We start from the raw sequence: 18,873 nt of genomic DNA, 5'->3' as shown, positions 1-18,873 counted from the left end.
GTTAAATGGTAAACAGAAGAAGCAGAGAAAACAGAGCCATCCTTCCCAGCGGGGCCTTCCTTCTCCAGCCTGTGCCCTCCTGGCACCTCCCAGACTCCGGCCTGGGTAAGCACCAGTTCAGCACCACTTGTTACACACCAGCGTTTAACAAAAAAAACCCACCCTCGGGGCCTGGATCCCCCACATTCTCAAGAAAACATCGCCCCACGTTGTAAGTGATAAGTCTGACGTTTGAACTGATTCTGGGACTACCGTCCCTGCTTGGAGCCTGACAGCCTCACACAAGTAAAGGGGGGAAGCAGCAGGGTGACAGAAATCATGTGAGATGGTGGCATGCTACCCCCAAAAAACGCACCAACGAAACACTAACTTGCATTCATTAGTTTTTGTAAAACAGTTACAAGATACACCCTTGTTGGCACTTGTTTAAGACTCACTACATAACTTAGTGCTGAAGCCATGCTCATCACACCAATTGCAACAGCCTAAAAAGTCTGATGGTGCATCATTTCTGCCTCAATGCACACCAACAGCAGTTTTCGTTTTTCTAAGGAAAAATGTTAGAATGGCATTTTTATAAACAACTCCGCAAAGAGTTACCTTTCACACCACCTATGATTCACCCAAAACTGAGGCACAGCTATGATCTCCATCTATTGTTAATTCTCAATCAAAACACACACTCAAATAAGAGATTTATTGTTTGCAATAATTATGCTTACTTTACATATAAAATAGGAGTTCAGATGTTTTCCATCATCATGTTTTGGTACTAAATATCTCAATAGTTCAAACAATATTTTTTATTTTAAACTGCATAATATGGGATGACAAAGATGAGATACTCTTACCCAAGTAATGACTTATAAAATGCATTTGTAGTTCATTGCCATAGTGAAAATATGCTTGGGGCATTCATTTATGAATAATACTTTTTAAGATTTTTTTCTTAAGGCAGAGTGGATGATTTTAGAATAAGTATTTTATCTGGTATTGTGACTGTCTTGACTTAATCGAGCTGCAAACTCTACTAGCGTTCTTGTAGGCCGCCCTGCCATGCCTTTTCGAAGATAGGGCACCTCATCTTTATTCGACATCACACCAGCTATATCTAAATGAGCCCAGTGAGAGGCAGTGACAAATTCCTTCAGGAATGCAGCAGCTGTGCATGCTCCTCCAGCTCTGTGGGAAGCAGAAAAATTGTATTGTTTCTAAAGCAACACCAACAGTACAAACATTGAACGAATACACTGAAAGAAAGGGGCACATGAAGGATACTGGTACATCTTACCTGCTGTACTTTCCAATGTTACTCAGATCTGCAAGAGGACAGTCTGTTACTTGTTTTGTGTAATGGTCAAAAAGAGGCATTCTCCAAACTCTGTCTCCTGTCAAAATGCTGGCCTGAAAAAGAAACAGTGATAGTTTTGGCTTTTTTTTTTTTTTTAAACTGCATTTATAAGCCCTGGTATCATGCATGCTTATTTTTGTTTAGCTTTGATCAGTCTAAAAATCTTCAGCCCAATATAATATTAGTTATTTGGAAATACACTGCAAAACAAAACAGTGAATCCTACTTTGTAGGTACTTTAGTGTTAGTCAAAAAGCAAAATCTAAAGACTGCTTTTTTTTTTCCATTTTTTTTTCCCCTGAAAACACAAATCCTTCCCTTCAGAGACTTGCTTTAGCCATCACACTTCAGCCACTCATGAGGCCTCTCTGAATTTCTGTGTTGTTAAGCAAGATGAATTATCTTTTTAACATGAACTAATTACTGTCAGTAGTCCAGAGCTTATGCATATGCAGTAAGTCATCAGAACATGCAGATCCTTGAGGTGATGTGCATGCCGTTTGCTGTATGATATTAAACCTCGCTAAAGAGCTAGTAATTAATAGTAAAAATTAATTATTGTCAATTAAATACAGTACTAACACCATTCCTATGAGATTTCAAAATGTAGTAACATACCTTTTAGATTTGCATAAAGTAAGACTTTCAGTAATGCACTAACTTTTCAATAACAGCTATTACTGAATTATTAGTATGATTTAATAATAGCGCAGATTGCCTACCTCATAAAGGTGAGTCCAAAGCCAAGATGAGTTTGTGAACACTCCAGTCGCAGCAGACCCCAGCGCAACATCCATGGCACCTACAGAAACACATCTTCAAGGTTATACAACAAAGGCAAAGATGGACCTGAGCTATTCCTCTGCATCCTGACTCCTCACAGAACCTTCCATTTTTAATTCCCATTATCAGCAATTTCTAAAGTCTGCAAAAACTAAAGATTTTAGTACACTTGCATTTTTAAACGTTTAAGCGTTGTTAAAACATTTATATAATCTAATAGGACAAGAATTCACAAAAATTATATTCTGTATCTCATGAAACAAGATTTTCTGTTTTCAGCTTGATGTTTCTTAGCAATATTTCTAATATAATGTATTCAGCAATAAGAGTGTCTTCTAAAAAAAAAAAATCTAAATTGTATTGTTTCCATATAGAAAATATAAGTGAGTGGACTTTTTCCAATTTATAGACCTCTACAATTTTCGACCTGATACTTTCCCTTTTGTGAACTTCACTTGCATAGACTTTTGCACAGCATACGTGAATTGACTTTAAATTAAAATAATCCTTACCAAAATACTAAACCATGCCTAAACCAGAGGGATTACATACATATTTATTTATTTGATGCCACAGAACTGCTTCTCTAATGCCAACACTCAATCCTCAGTGAGATTAAAAAAAAGAAAAAAAGTAGTTTAACAAAATGGTATGTCAAAGAAATTTCTACAGGACCTCTCCTCCTTCCTGCTTGGTGCCCAAGGATCCCAAACACAGAATACTCTATAGTGGGAGTAAACTCCTCCTTCTATCATGCCCTTTTTATGGGAATACTTTTATACAAGCCAACGATCTTAAAATTGGCTTCCCTTCTGTCTATTGAAATTTTCCACAGCATTTGAACTGGTAGGACTGATGGAACATAATTTAAAGCACTAGTAGAGAATATATAGAAAGATAATTATTTTGCTTAGCATATTCATTAAGCAACACAATGGACTCCTGTCTGAACTACTCTTGTATGTTTGCTCTCATTTCAGCTACAGTCACTTCACCCATGACAGCTTGTTACTGCAGTTCATGAGATGCATACACAATGCTGTTTTTAAATTTAAAATTATAACCTCATTCATATACAACTGTAGAGATGAAACAATTAAAGCACATTTTATTATGCCTGAAAGTATGCAAACTGCACATAAAATAAGAGATACTTCAGTCAAATGAATTCTTGGGAAGATGATAATGACTATCCTATTCTATTATCTAGAATCATAGAGACCTGAGCTAGCTCACATAATGGAAGAACTGGTGCTGGCTAGGTCAGAGCTCAGGCACTGAGGAAGCCATTCACAAAGAAGCTATTCTGGCTCCAGCACGGCCAGTGCCATATGGACTTGGCAGGATTCTTCCACAACCATGCCAGTATCTCTGCATCACACAGCCTCGGGAGCTGGGAGGGCTTAGTTGAGAAATGGAAGCACTGGGACACATTGTGCAGAAACATCAAAGTCTGCATAGGTTTTCCTGCTCTTCTTAGTTCCAGCTCAGCTGGGCCGGCCCAACTTCACCTACGCTGCTGAGCATGTACCGTGCGTGCCAGTACTCTCCCCAGTCCAGACACTGTGCAGCTGTGCAAGTTTTTAGAGCATGAACTGTGCTAGATGTTGTCCTACAACATGTAAAATCATCTCGGATGCTTTCAAATTCAGGTTGGCTTTATATACATAGCGCAACTAATCCACAGCCCAATTAATGAGAGTAACAAAGAACTGAATTGCAAATGAGCAGGGAAGGGAGATCGCTTACCTGTTAATGTTGCAGCATTCACAATAGCCCTCGCATTAAAATTGTGGGCGTAACAGAGAGCATCAGCTAACAGCAGTCGTCCTTCTGCATCTGTGTTATCTACCTTCAGGTGCAAAATTAGTAAAAACAGATTAACTACTGAAAACATCCCATTCACTGACTTATTTCTTACATATTTTCTTAAATAGCTGTCAGATTGTGAATGCACTGTCACAGGCTCTAGGAACTTCAGGTAATCAAAATTTACTCAAAAAAAAGACAGTATTGATATACAGTTCTCTTTATAAAATAAAAGCGTATCTGTAGCTGAGGTCAAGTCATCTTTCAGCACTGCAGCCTCCTCTGCGTGCTGGGCCTTTGTGCTGCTGGCTCCTCAGAGGAGCCTGGAGAGGTGCCCCAGTGGAGTGCAGGGGGCTGGCTGCCATTCCCAGCAAAGCCCCAGGAATCTCAGGGGCTGCTTCCGAGCAAGCGCAGAGATCTGGCCAATGGAAACCGCAAAGGAGGAGAGGGTACCACAAAGCAGCACAGATGCATGCCTGGGAACAGCTCCTTGTTATACTGCTTTCTCTTTGAATCTTGAAACTTTTTGCCTCTTAAAAAAAAAAAAAAAATCAATAGCCCCTTTGCTCCTTTCTGCTTTCAGGGAAAATTCATGATGAATTCTGCAAGATTAATTGCATGATGTGCTCTGAGCTACTAGCACTTTCTTGCAAATTTCTTCTTGGTGGGGGACTATGTGCCCAGTCTTTTCCCTCAAAGCAGAGGGTGACTGAACTCAGTTTTGGGAGAAGAACCTCAAGGAACTGGACGGTTCAGCAAGTCAAAGGTGGCAGAATCACAGAAATCCAGACAGAGAGAAATACTGATTAAGCCATCTACTTGTGCAGGAAATCAGTGTGTCTACAGCACAATGACTTTCAGTACCATTTAATCTATTAGATGAGCATGGAACAGTTTGGATTAAATATGAAATATGTATTTTGGGTACTGATTTGGCAAGCTCCTTTGAACCAACAGCCCCTATGACTCAGAGTTCTGATTGGCAGTGTAAAGACCTTGGTTACATCAGCAGGAAACTAATACTCTTATGCCTTACTCCAGATAGGAGGGAAGTGTCTTGAAGGGTCTGCTGGAAGCAATTAGTATGTTATTCATTCTGACTGAGAACCTATATTTATCAGCATTGTAACAACCTCTTGTGCTAAAACAAGATTTTCTAGCATGTTCAATGACCATACTTTTCAGCTTTTCCTAGCAATTTATAAAACATGTCTAATCTCTTCAATCTGTATTTATATTTGAAAGAATCCTACCATAGCAATTTCTAATTAATAACATGCTGCTTACATTTTTAAAAACAGTACATTTGCACTGCTTATCTTTTTAAAGGGTCTTTTCAAACATGTACTCTGACTGCAGTCATATAACTTGATTGATTAAACCAATTCTCTAAAAGTATTCAAAATCCAAGTTTCACATGCATACCTGTATTGTTTTTCCATTCTTGGCTCTAACTACATCCCCAGGCTTGTTTGCCTTACCACTGGGCATATTTTCACAGAGGGGTGCCAAACCTCAGAGAGAAAAACAAAAGTGCATTACTAGTTTCTTTCTCAGAAAAGATGTAGAAAAAACACTTAGAAAAAAACCAAACACCTCCTTAAGAAAACAGTACTATTCTCATCTTGAATTTATGCTCAAAATTCAAATGTTCCTGGTTACTGAAAGACATATAGTCCAGTTTTCAGTCAGGGAAATTCCTCTGCATGTTGCACCACCACATTCTCTCACCTACACCATTTTACCACTAGGATTTACTTCTACTTTATGCCCAGACAAGTGAGATCAGAGGAGCAACAAATATCTTATGTCTTCCATATATGAATAATTAGTCACATGTAAAGGGAATTCTTTCTTTCTGAAATTAAAAACTTCTCAAATTAACGCTCTGAGCCACTCAAGCTCTGCTGATTGTAAATAAACATTGTGTAATGTCAAGAGGGGTCCAAGGACTCGCCACAGAACTCCAACCATAAGAACAGCAAAAAGATGAGCAAAAAAGAGGGTCAACGTCAAAACTCCAACTATGAATAGGATAATGGGATGAAAGGCACTCCACCATTCCTAGGGAAAACCTGCTCCTGGCACAAGGAATAAGCGAATTGTGGACCACCACTTTTCAGTGGAATTATGTACACACACTTTTGCTCCACTGATTCAGCCCTTCCCATTGCATACTTTCAAGTGAGGAATGTCGTGAGGATGTGTGTTTCGCTGCCCTCTACTGGTTGAAGCCTAAAAGTGACTAAAATACTAGTTACCTGAAAGTCAAGGTTCTCAAACATAAAACTTATCCTAGAATGGATTGTAGGTCATCACCAACTGGTTTTGCCACGGTTCCTGAATCAGCTCATTTAGTTTTATCTGTGCAACATTTTTGCAGAGAAAACAAGCATTGCTTGTACTTAAAAACAGTACTAGCAGACTGTTTTTGTTTGTTTGTTTTACATTTCTGCTGAGATATTCACCTAAGGAAACAAGAGCTGATCCCTCTTCCTGTTCAGCTGTGGCAAACACTCATGGAGGTAGCTCAGCTAACTCCTTTTCATTTTTTATTGCTTTTACAGATATCTACATTCCTTCTTGTAATGAAGGATGAGGACTTCTGAAAAACTCGTTGAAAATAAGTTTATTAACAATCATTTCTCTCCTAAGATCAAAAAATCATGCCTTCAAAATTTTAATTTGGTGTTGCAATATTTTCTGCAAGCAAAGCTAGTAATTTTTTGATAAGCAAGTAAAAATGGAAGAGAGGCTGAGCAAGGGAATGAAAGAAGTAGGTCTCCAAGAGTCCATGACATTTCTATAAGACCATTACCACTGCTGATACTAGAAAATTACTGTCTAAACGAAATCTTGTAAAATTAAGATTTTTGGATTCTCACACAAACACACTTACCAATTATGTTAAGAGGTAGATTTAAAGCTGCTGCTGTCACAATGGCTGAACAGATAGTTGCTGCCCCTCCCATATCTGCTCTCATCGCATCCATACCCGATGACGGCTTCAGTGAAATGCCACCACTAGAACAAACAGCACAAGCATGCAGGAGTTCGATGTTGCATATGCTGATAATATTCTGTCCATCAGTATGTTTTAGCACCAAATATAAGTAAATGCTAGACTTGGTGTTTTCAAATATTCCTGCAACAGCCTAGTAAGCATACTGAAAGCAAGGTATCTGGGTTTTCATTTCAGATAAAGTATGTCCCTGAGTGATTGCGTCATAATTAGGATGCCATAAAAATCCAGGTAATCTGCAGCGGACTAACTCAATGGTCTTCATAATAGCAGAAGAGCACAAAACAAGAACAAAATAGTACACTTGGTAAAATCAGCATATGGAAGGGGAACACACTGATAAATTCTTCAGTAGTTATGTGACATGAAAAGCAGTTATAAGGAGCTGCTGCAAAGAATGAACTATTTTCTCTTTCCTTAAGCGTGATCTAGGTGTCCAGTGACAGACTGCAATTCTAAACATGTAAATTATTGATCCAGAGGTTTGCTCAGGCCAAAAAAGAAAAAATAGCACGTTGTTTTCTTTCCCCCTGAATCTCCATTTTCCCCTTACAAGACGAGGGCATATCAATTCCTGCTTTGTCCAACCGCTCAAGCTTGTCTTATCCCCAGGAAAGGCAGCACAATCTACTATATGAGGCAAGTTCACTGGAATGGCACTGGAAGATGTGCTGAGCAAAGAAAAAGCATCTCCCCATTGAACGTGAATAGCAGGAAGGCATTTCCCACCCCCTCTAGTCATTAAAATATTAGCATACGTACCTGTCAAATGTAACTCCTTTTCCTACAAATACCAACGGGGAGTCATTTGTATTAGCACTACCTAAATAGTGAATCTCCAGAAAGATGGGAGGTTCAGCCGAACCCTTAGCTACACTCAGGAATGCTCCCATCTGTTGTGCTGCTATCCAAGACTCCGGTCTGGAACAGAAATACATATTAATTTTTTTTTGTAATTGGACACTTTGACCAAGGTGATTTTGTTTGTTTAAGAGATCACAATTCTTGAAGGTTCGTACACAAACTATTAATTTCATTTTAGTTAGTTATTTTGGAAACTGTAATTTAAATCCAACCATTATTACTTTTTTTGTGAAACAGAAAAATACTTCCTCAAAGTTGCTGCTTGGTTTTTGTTTTGCCTTGTTTAAAAAAACCAACCAAAACAACAAAACAAACAACAGCTCGTCTACACTTTCTGCATCAGAAACATTAAACTTTCACTTGCCCACAAGGCTGTAGTCTCTGAAGGCATCTGAAGTAACAATATTGAAGCAGGTTACAGTTCAGCTTTCTGCTATCGAGATGGTTAACTATAGGCAAAGTTGATTTCCCTCAGTCTTTTGCTTTTCAACAAAACAGCCTCCAACACTTGCACAACCAGTTAGCCCATTTCCACCGAAAAGCAGTAACTAGAAGTTCAGAGGCAAGAAGCATTTCAATCTTGCAATTGCAAGGGCTTTTACAGCTCCATCTCAACATTTTTAAAAGCTAAAAAAACCCCCAACAGTAACAGCAATAACTAGAGGATGTTTAATTACCACATCCACACAAAAAAGCAAAGGTGTGTATAAAACCCACTTGGGAAGAAAACAAAAGGTATTCAAAAAAAGGTACCTAGTATTTGCCCTCTATTCACCGAGTCTTCATCAGGCTTCCTTTCACAGCACGTGTTCATTAAGCAGTAATTGACTGCATGACTAATTGACAGTTAATCATTTTACTATGTCACAGTATCTTGCTCACTCTGCAAACTAGAAGCTCACCTTCTAATACTGAGAGTAGCTTGCAGTCTGGGCACCCCTCATACCTTTTTGCCAAACATTTTCCCTGCTTTTGTCATTCGAAGTGGCAGAGTGAAAATGAGAGCCCACTGCCGATGTGAATAACCTGGAAGGTATCTTACCGTATAGAGGAATCATTTCAATGGAATTTACCTTATATGGACATTCACATTGCTGAAACTTCTGAGCTTCTGTTCAATATGTTCGGCAAATTTGATTGGAGTTATATAATTAGCTGGAGCCTCCATAAGGTACCGAGCGAGGTTCTGACCCTCAGCATAGATAACACCTTTTTGCCAGGCTTCACTTTCAGCACTAAAAAACACCATACAATAATCAGGATCATAAACATTTGCAAAAGTAAGATGTCAGCATCCATCTGTTCTCTCCTGTTTGAAAATGCAGTATCATTAATTTGGGGCAATTAAGAATGTCATAGTAATCTCACTACAAGGAATTTAGTATGAGTCCAAGGTGCATCTAGTTTAGTAGCACATCTCTGGTTCTAGTCAGTGCCAAATGCTTCACAGAAAGCTAGAAGAATCCTAGAGTAGACAGATGTAAAATTATCTGTCTAATACATTAGGTCTTGTCCTAATCCTTACTAGTCAGAGATTGGCTTATATCCTTAAGCACAAGGTTTAATACCCCTTCCAAAATTTGTAATTATGTTAATTATAACAGCCCTGAAAGTTTTTATTTACCATATAAAGCCTCCAATTCTGTTTTTCACTTTACTGAAATATGATTATGTGATAAGAGTGGAATTTGGATCTCATTTCACAGTGCACTCAAGGCACTTCACTAACAAATGACAGAGCAAATGTTCGACGAGCTGCCTGCATAGGAAATGGGGATGTGTCTCTGGTTACTTTGCAACACGACCAGTACAAAACCTTTCATTTTACTGAGACAGAACTGAAAGACTTACTTGCTTTAAAAGATATCGCAAGGCAGAGCATTAAGCTGGATTCTGCCTCTCAAAAGAGCAACACAGTGAAGAAGGAATCCAGGAGGAATACAGAAACATTGCCTGGATATGGAGGGATGGAATTAAGAAGCCAAATCTCAGCTGACACTGAAACTGGCAAGAAGTGGGAAAGGCAACAAGAGGACTTCAATAGGTGCATCATCAGGAAAAGCAAGGTCAGGAACAATGCTGTCCCCTTGCTAAATGGGAAAGGCAATCTAGTGAACACTGAGAAGACTGAAGTTCTCAATGCCTGCTTTGCATCAGTCGTAATAATTATTAAAGTCTGCTTCCAGGTTGCCCAGTTCTTTGTGCTTTGTAACAGAGTTTGGGGAAGACAGGTACTACTCATGGCAGAGGAAGATAGACTTAGGACTGCTTAAGGAAGCTGGACATACACAAGTCCTCGGTAGCAGGCAGGATATATCTGAGAGTGCCGAGGGAGCTGGCTGGCATCATTGCAAGCCTGGTCTCTTTCAGTTTGAAAGGTCATGGTAACTGAATGTGGTCCCTGATGACTGGAAAAGGACAAATCCCCATCTTTAAGAATGGCAAGGAAGATACAGGAAACGACAAGCCCGTTATCCTAGACTAATCCCCTAAAATTTTATGGAGAAAGTAATCTTGGAAGCCATTTCCAGGTACATGAAGGACAAGATGGTCACTGGGAACAGTCATTATAGATTTATTTGGTGCAAATCATGCCTGACCAACTTGACTGACTTTTATGATGACAGGGTTGGCACAGAGGACCACAGTGGATGTCATTTATCTTGGCTTTAGCAAGGTTTTCACGTAGAATCCTTGCAAATTGAGAAAACATGAACTGGAGGGGTAGACTACAAAATGGGTGAAAAACTGGAAGAACTGTTGGGCTCAGAAGACAGCAGACAACAGTTGAATAGTCTAGCCGGCAGTTAGTTACGTGTGGTGTTCCTCAAGGGTTGAAACTGAGGCTGACACCTGCATCAACAACTTGGACAACGAAACATACCCTCAGAAGTTCATGGACACCATCGCATTGCGGGGAGCAGCTGAAATGGGGAGGGTAGGGCCACCATTCATAGGGGCCTTGACAAGCTGGAGGAGTGCACCAAGAGGAGCACCGTGAAGTTTAACAAAGGCTGGCATAAAGTCCTGTACCTGGGACAGGACAGCTCTATGCAGCAGTCAGGCTGGTCACTGACTAGGCAGAAAGCAATGTTGCAGGAAAGAACCTGGGGATCCTGGTGGACCAGTTGAACAGGAGCAAGCAGTGCATTACTGCAGTGAGAAAGGCCAGCCACATACTAGGTTGTATTAGAGCATAGCCAGCATGTTAAGGGAAATAACTATTTACCTCCTTGGCATTTGTGAAGCTGCATCTAGCTACGTCCACTTTTGAGTTCCTGAATACAAAAACAATACTGATAAACTGGAGAAGGTCCAAAGGAGGGCCCCTAAAACAGCCGGGACAGCTGACCCCAACTGATCAAAGGGCTATTCCATACCATATGATGTCATGCTCAGCATATAAAGCTGGGGGGAAGAAGAAGGAAGGGGGAAATGTTCAGAGTGATGGCGTTTTGTCTTCCCAAGTAACCGTTATGCATGATGGAGCCCTGCTTTCCTGCAGATGGCTGAACACCTACCTGCCGATGGGAAGTAGTGAATGAATTCCTTGTTTTGTTTTGCTTGCGTGCGCAGCTTTTGCTTTACCTATTAAACTGTCTTTATCTCAACCCACGAGTTTTCTCACTTCTACCCTTCTGATTCTCTCCCCCATCCCACCAGTGGGGGAGTGAGTGACCAGCTGTGTGGGGCTGAGCTGCTGGTTGGGGTTAAACTACAACTGGTATCAATTAGCATTTCCTCATTCTCAAAAGGATTTATTCATTTATGGAGTCTGAAATACCTCTGCTCCACAATTTTAGCATGCAATACCAACAGAAGTCCTTTTATGTCACAACTATGCTTCAAGGGATTTTTTACTTTTATTTTTATCCTGGGCTGCCTTTTCTACAAAGCAGCATTTATTTACCCTTAACCTCAGAACATGGCATACTAACAAAACATATGGAGCAAACGCTATAAATATAATTGAGATGTAAAATACTTCAGGAAATTCAAAGGAGTAGGAGTTAAAAGGGATATTGCTGCTAGCCCTGTTCTTTCAGTTTTATGTTCTTCTCGTGCACAAGCATGCACGCGGTTTTATAAATAAACAAACAGATAAATAAATAGGCAAGATTTCCTTTTGCCATCACCTTGCATGAAGCTGAGGAGTAACTACAGGTTTCTTTTTTTGCTTCAGCTCGTTATATTCATGCAATCCAAGGACAGCACCTTCTGCAGCCGCTTGAGCATCTCCACAGGGGTCTACTTCAACACAAGGGATCTCCAGATCTTGGATCTGTCTACAGCCAACTGAAAAATACAGCACAGAAGTAGTAGGCTGAGTATTGCACAAAACAGCAAAACAGGTGTCTGAGGTGATCAATATGACATTTCAAGGACAAAAATAATTTCAACTCGATATCTGAGTTTATAAGTAAATCAAAAAGATCATGCAGTAGAATAACTAAAAATGCCAATGACCATATACTGACAAATTTTGACTAAAAATATCACTTGATGAATTGTAATGATTAAGCCATTTCACAAGAATAAAAAGGAAAATCCACAGTTGTTCTGATTCCTTTAAACTCACTCTGTATCAAATAAAAGCTCTATAATTCTGGAGTGCTATGGATTATGACTATCTACAGGTATCAGAAATTTGCTGTAATTTAGGTTTTTTGCTAAGAATATATGACTGCTCTTTTCTTCCAAATTAGTTTATAAAAGTGTGTATAAACAAACAAACAATAATAATAATAATATATTCCATAAATTCTGTTTTGTACCCAAATAATTTAACAATGTTTTGGCAGCTGGTAAGACAACGCAGGCTAGCACTTTGGACATACAGCTGTCATACACGTGTGACTGACCTCCAATCTCAGATTATAAACTGTGCAGTGAGAACTCTTTTTATTCTTGTTTTGTACACACTTAGATGCAGCAGTCATCCTTGATTAAGATAGAGAGGCCTCCTCTGCCTACGACAGGTAACATACTGAATCATACTACTGATGTTGTGAAAGATATCAGTTTATAACACAAATAGTTACAAACTAAGTGGCAAAAATAAATATATGTGCATACTTGAGTACAGCGTGAGCATAAAGTGAATCGGTGATGCTCTCAGGCTCCAAAATAGTAGTAATTAAACAAGTGCCTTTTCAATATCACACTGTTTAGGAAAGTTATTTGATATAAATAACTGCAGTTACCTGTCTGCAGATTGATTTACATGCCCTGTAACTCCTTCCTCACTAAGGAAAAACTTACATGAATATCAGTGACAAGTAAATGCATTTAGCAAACCATGCAGTACATTTTGCATTTCGAAACAAAATCATATCTAGACTCACTCTTCAAAAATGGAACATGCTGCACCACTGCAATAGTTTTATAGACAAAATGCTTAAGAAAAGTTAAAAATAATTAACCTGCAACAGCTGCACGAATATTTTCTTTGCCTTCATTCCAGTTTTCTTGGTCATTTACTCCAGCATTCTTCTTACCCAAGCCAACTACAACCACACTCGGAAAGTCCTAGATGAAGCCGACACACAAATGGATTCACTTTCCTCATTGTTACAGCCACAGCAGAGAGTTGTTAAAAAGACCTTACTTTCCAAATCAAACCAAGCACAGCATTAAAATACGTTCAGTACTTTCTCTGTTACGCACATTTCTTCGTTAAGAGTGCCAGTATGGTGCGACTGTCTTACACTCCCAATCATTTGCCACAGGGATGCAACCAGTTGTTCTGTTTGTCCAGTTAAAAGTTAGTTATGTGTATTGCAGCAGATAGGGCTTTATGCTCAACACATAGCAAACTTGGTACTTCTAAGGGCAAGTCTAAGAATCCTTTGAAAGCAGATCCAGCTTTCCAGCTGCAACAAAGGCCAGAACTGAGCTGGAGAAGTGTAACCTTTTGTTGTGGAAGGTGGCAAAGCTCAGCTACATGAGCATGTGGACCACACCCAAGCGAGACATAAAAGGCACATGGTAGTAACGGGGTAAGATTGTGAGGCTACAACAGCACAGGAATGTGTGTGAGTTATAAAGGCTGTTAATATGTTATGGAGGGCTTTAAGGACTTTGTTTAGCTGCTTAAAAGTAGTCGTTCATGATAAAGCAGAACTCATAGCTTGCTTAATGCTTTTGTTTAACATTGACCTATTCCCTGATTGGAGGAGTAAGATTTGGAAAGCCCCAGAGTCAGTTTGAGCCAGGAAAAGGAGACATAGTAACAACTAGCCTAAAAAAAACAACAAAACAAAACAAAAAAACAGGAAAGAGAAAGAACCCACCTGGAGACGAGAAAAAGGACCCAATGAGAGAGAAGACGACCCCAGACCCAAGTATTACTATTAGACCAGGCTACAGTGTGAGGGGTGGGAATTTAGATTGTAAGGGTATAATTGCCCAGGGAGTTTAGTGTTTGGGGTCCCTCTCCAGAGGCACACAGCTCAAGCTGTGTAAATTTGTACACCATAGATAGAATAAATTACGCTTTTTATTTTGAAGGCCTTGATTAGAGATTCTGCTTTGGGGAACCTAGGGTCAAGCCTGAGGGAAGAAGCAGCACCCAAGGGTGAGTGTGTGTGTGAGGAGTCAGAAGGGGCACCCATCAGCTCACTGGAGTCGCCTGCTGCCAAGGGACTCCAGTCCTAGCAGTTAAAAGTCTTGGGTGGTGTGTGTGCAGCTCCTTCATTGGTGTGTGAATGCTCGGGCAGTGGCCTCTCCCTTAAAGACACCTTTTCTGGCACAGTATTATGTTCAAGGAAAGAAAATCCCTTAAAAGGGTGAGCCTGTTACCTCAGCTCAGGAGCTGAGCAGGCACGATTTGCCAGGTAACAAACCAAAGCTGCACAGAGGTACACAGCTCCAGAACTCGGGAAAGCAATCTGGCACAGCAGACTGAATGCTTGCCTTACAAGCTGCAAGCTGAAGGCAAAAAGGAAGAAATAATGAAGAGTAAAGGAGCCTTTTAAGAACGAGTCAAATTTGCATAAAACTCCAGGCTATATATGTGAACAGATTGCCCATAGCTCTGAAGATAATCTTAGGCTTTCCCTTCCATCACAAATAGCTGCTCTGTCAGATTCTAACAACCGGCTTTCAAACTACTACACTGTAATAAAGTCTTTTAGTCCACAAGACGCTGAAACTAGTGGTAGCTTTCCAGAAGATCAGTGATTCAAGGTAACATTTTTTTAGTTATGATTATTTTCCAGACTTAGAAGAGTGCGTAAGGCCAAATTCTACTGCCTTCTCTTGCAGGGATTTGCTACTCACTTCAGAGGCCATCCTGTAATTCAGCACTGGGATAATGGGACCTTCAGTGGACTCCCGTTAAATTTCCAAGAGCTTTTCTACCGAGTCCAGTGTCACCTGTCTGGAGCCTCTGCACAGGAATTTATACACGGTAGGCAACACTCACTACAAATTGATTTATTTAAAATCATTTAAATAGCCGTAATGTAAGATTCAGTTACTTAGACAGGGACACCTAGTGTTGTATTACACATCTGCCTAGCCTCTAGCTACTACTCCAAAAAGGCACAGATCGTACCATATTTGCCAGCTCCATGTAGGTGCATTAGATATATTAGGGCTTCCCAAATGGCACCAAAAGCCTAACTTTAAGCAGATGAATCCACATCTCATACCCTTGTGATATATCATGTCTGTGCAGACAAAAGTCTTGCTTGAAGACTGGTCCCACATCTTGTTTTCAGAGGTTTCAAGCACATGACTTTAAAATCTCTGATTAAAGCCTATGATGGGACTACCTTGTGTTAGGACTGTCATGTCTGGAAGGTCTCTGCACATACTGGTACACACTCGTGCACTCACTCCTCCTGAGCACAGGAGGCACAGAAGTCTGATCCAAAAGTGTTCTGCTTCAGCTCATTCAGTAGGCAGTTCCTCAGAGCACACCACCTTTGGAGCAGACTTGTTTACACCTTCTCAATTTGCAGCATAGTGGAGGGGGTACAGGATTGTGCAAAAGGCCATGCAAACATGGGGAGTGCAGAACAGGAGGTTTCAATAACAACCACATCTTTCGTTGAGAGGGGGGAAGAAGAGCAGAGCATTTATACAAGCACAGCAGTGAACTCAGCTTAAAATAAGGTGTAAGGGCAAACCTCTCATGTTAATCAGTATGCACACGAAAATCCAAAGTTCATACCTGATGCAAACCATGGAATATGCGTGTTTTGCCTTTCTTCAAAGGTGGCCCACATCTAGGACACAAAAAGATTCTTTCAATAAAGAAGTCCTTACTGGTGATAAATCTTAGGGTACTACGTTCACTCCACAACCACCCAGTGCTTCTCAGCACTGTACTGGGACACTCAGCTCAGTGCCGATTCACAGAAAAGGACAGTTCCCATGAACATTTTGCATCCGTTTCCTCAGTGCTTGGTTTTTCCACAGGAGTTCCCCTCCAAACTGCTTGGCCTGGTAGAAGCAAATACCAGCCTGAGAAGTGGTATGGATACAAATACTAATAATGATAAAACCAGATCATCCTTATTGGTGTTTGCAGGTACTTTAATCCATTTCAGACGCTTATCACACACTTACACAGACAGAAGTTCGCTCAGTTTTCCAGACACAAGTCTATCAAAAGCATCTCCTGCACTAGTGAACTGGGCAGCACCTTCATCCTTTTCACTTGAGTAGATTCCCAGAACAAGACCCTAAAAAAGGACACGCATTAATGTAAACAACACGAAATTTAGAGACCTGTCTGAAAGGCAGCAAGCACACTGTTCAAACCATAGCTACTGCTGTATATATTCATCTCAGTTTACGTATTTATCGAACATGATGCACACAGCAACGCTTTGGTAAACCAGGATAAACTACTACAACTACTTTTAAGCATGAAAAAGAAATTAGATTCAGTATAACTGAAGTTATAATCATTTTGCCTAACACATAGCAACAAAAAACTCTTTCAAGCTGTAATTTTAAGTACAAAAGAGCTTTTTCCCACCCCCACCCCCCCCTCCAAAACGCAGGTCTCCAGCCAGGTGCATCCTGGAGGAGCACAGGGACTCGCACCACTCCTGACGGAAGCGCATCGGCAGGGCAGCGAGGTGCCGGGGCAGGAAGGCGGCTCCGCACCGACAGGGAACTTCTTCAGGGCGCAGGCTCGCAGCGGCCCCAGCACGGCCCGGGCAGAGGCACGGCGGCCCCCAGTACGGCCCGGCCCCCAGCACGGCGGGCTTGCGAGTTCAAGCCCCAGGGTGGACCTCGGGGGCACAGGGCGACCCCGGAGCTGGGCGCCGGGCACGCTCAACCATGAGCTAAGGAACCGAGCAGGAGGAAGGGACCGCCCCGCGCTGCCTCCTCCGGCCTCGGCTGACCCCGAGCAAGAGGGGCCCGCCATGGGGAGGCGCCCCCCGTCGCCCCCTCACCTTCCCGCCCGCTCCGCGGCTGTAGCCCCGCGGCGAGGGCCCCTGCGCCGAGCAGCTGCAGGCCAGGGGGAGATCCCGGCCGAGGCGGCGCGCAGCCACCCTCCGCACCCACGGCAGCAGCATGGCCGGCAGCCAGTGAGGCAGGCAGGCCGGCCTGCCGCCAGCCGAGCCCGGCGCGCTGACGGCCTCATCAGCCGGCGCCGCGCGGGGCGGTGCCCGCGGAGGGGCGGGAAGGAGGCGGTGGGCGGAACGTCGGCAGAGCTCCGCGGCCGGTGCCCGGAGGGCCGTCAGGCGGTTACTTCGTTGTGTACTTGTGCGGGAGGCTGCGTACGGCGAGGAACGGGGGGCGACTCGGTTTCACAGTGGGTTTTTGCCTCTTGTGGTATGCTCTAGATAAGTGTTCGCACGCGCTGCTGGGGATGAAACAGCTTCCCGTGTGGGCCTTTCACAGGCTTCAACAAACCAGTCCTGGTATGCGTACGGCATATTCAGTTTGCATACTGAAGATGAAAATGTAAATGGTTTATGAAAAAATAATCAAAGCTTTATTGCAAATGCAAAGACAACAGTTTTACATTATTTTCCATGTAGGATGGTCGTTTGCTTCTATACTATCACCATGTCTGTCTAGGAAGAGTTGATTAGGTTCTAAGAGAAATCAGTGGCAATCCCAGAGTGAAATTAGAAAAAAAAAACCAAACCCAAAATGTGGTAAGTGAAAATAAAAGGCCAACGAGAATGACTATGGTTATATTTTATCAGGAAAATTCACACCAGAATACTGGGTCATCATTGTAATATCAGAAGTAGCTTTACACTTCTCTAGTGAAAGCACGGTATGGAAAAGAGCTGTTTGGAGTTTGCTGACATTTATTGTATCATCAGTATGAAGAACCAGAGTTTCAGTGGCACTGAACATGCACTGGATTTTAATGTCAAGTGATCCAGATTTTTGGGGTTCCCCCCCCCAAAATGTGAAACATAGATTGTAAGTAATTTGCTTTTATATGTGAGAATCTGAGACCTTATGACACTATGTATAACAATTAGTTTGCTTTTCCATACATCTGTAACTGAACTTGCGCTGTTACATCAGCAGAATGTGATGAAGAAGGGTAGCTGGGTTGGTTCTCTAACAGTGTATTGCAGTTCCCACCTAACCGCTTTTTCCATTAACTGGTACAGAGAGAATAACATGTCTTATTAAGGACAGCGGCGCTCAGAGACAGTGACTGAGGGAAATTGCATCCATTTTGATTTACCTTGTAAAATTACATTTTTTAACATTAAATCATAACATTATTTAAAGAATCAAAGTGGTAATTAGTTTTTAGCTTCATTTATTTTGGAGAGGCGCTTAGATACAATGAATAGTTTCTTAGTTCTTTGAAGAATGGCTCCATAGTTTCTCTACATCCTGCATGGAGCTTCTATATATTCTGCATGTACAAATTAAGTGGGTATTTTCAGGGTATATGAAGTTGTCTTTAATTTTATGGAAAGATAGGATTTGACCCATAATCTCTTCAAAGTTGTGGGCAGATTTTGCTCATAAATGTTCTCATTTGGGATTTCGAATCTTCCAAAGTAAAAAGTACCCCCAAAGAAGTCTTCGTTTCCACATGTTG

The 18,873-nt window shown here is 41.3% G+C and overlaps 1 protein-coding gene across 1 annotated transcript; it reads right to left on the bottom strand.

The window, feature by feature from the left end:
* Positions 1 to 683: 683 nt before the first annotated feature.
* Positions 684 to 17,368, bottom strand: LAP3 (leucine aminopeptidase 3). Its single transcript, XM_050895774.1, has 13 exons — positions 17,246 to 17,368; positions 16,407 to 16,522; positions 16,009 to 16,063; positions 13,253 to 13,358; positions 11,966 to 12,125; positions 8,903 to 9,064; positions 7,728 to 7,886; positions 6,843 to 6,967; positions 5,369 to 5,457; positions 3,884 to 3,986; positions 2,074 to 2,153; positions 1,292 to 1,404; positions 684 to 1,182 (listed from the first exon to the last, which is right to left on the bottom strand). The coding sequence occupies exons 1-13, from the start codon at positions 17,366 to 17,368 to the stop codon at positions 984 to 986; spliced, it is 1,590 nt and encodes a 529-aa protein (XP_050751731.1). The 3' UTR covers positions 684 to 983.
* Positions 17,369 to 18,873: the final 1,505 nt, after the last annotated feature.

Source organism: Gymnogyps californianus, chromosome 4, assembly GCF_018139145.2.
Source record: "Gymnogyps californianus isolate 813 chromosome 4, ASM1813914v2, whole genome shotgun sequence".
Taxonomy (NCBI): domain Eukaryota; kingdom Metazoa; phylum Chordata; class Aves; order Accipitriformes; family Cathartidae; genus Gymnogyps; species Gymnogyps californianus.
This window is presented reverse-complemented; position numbering and strand designations above follow the sequence as displayed.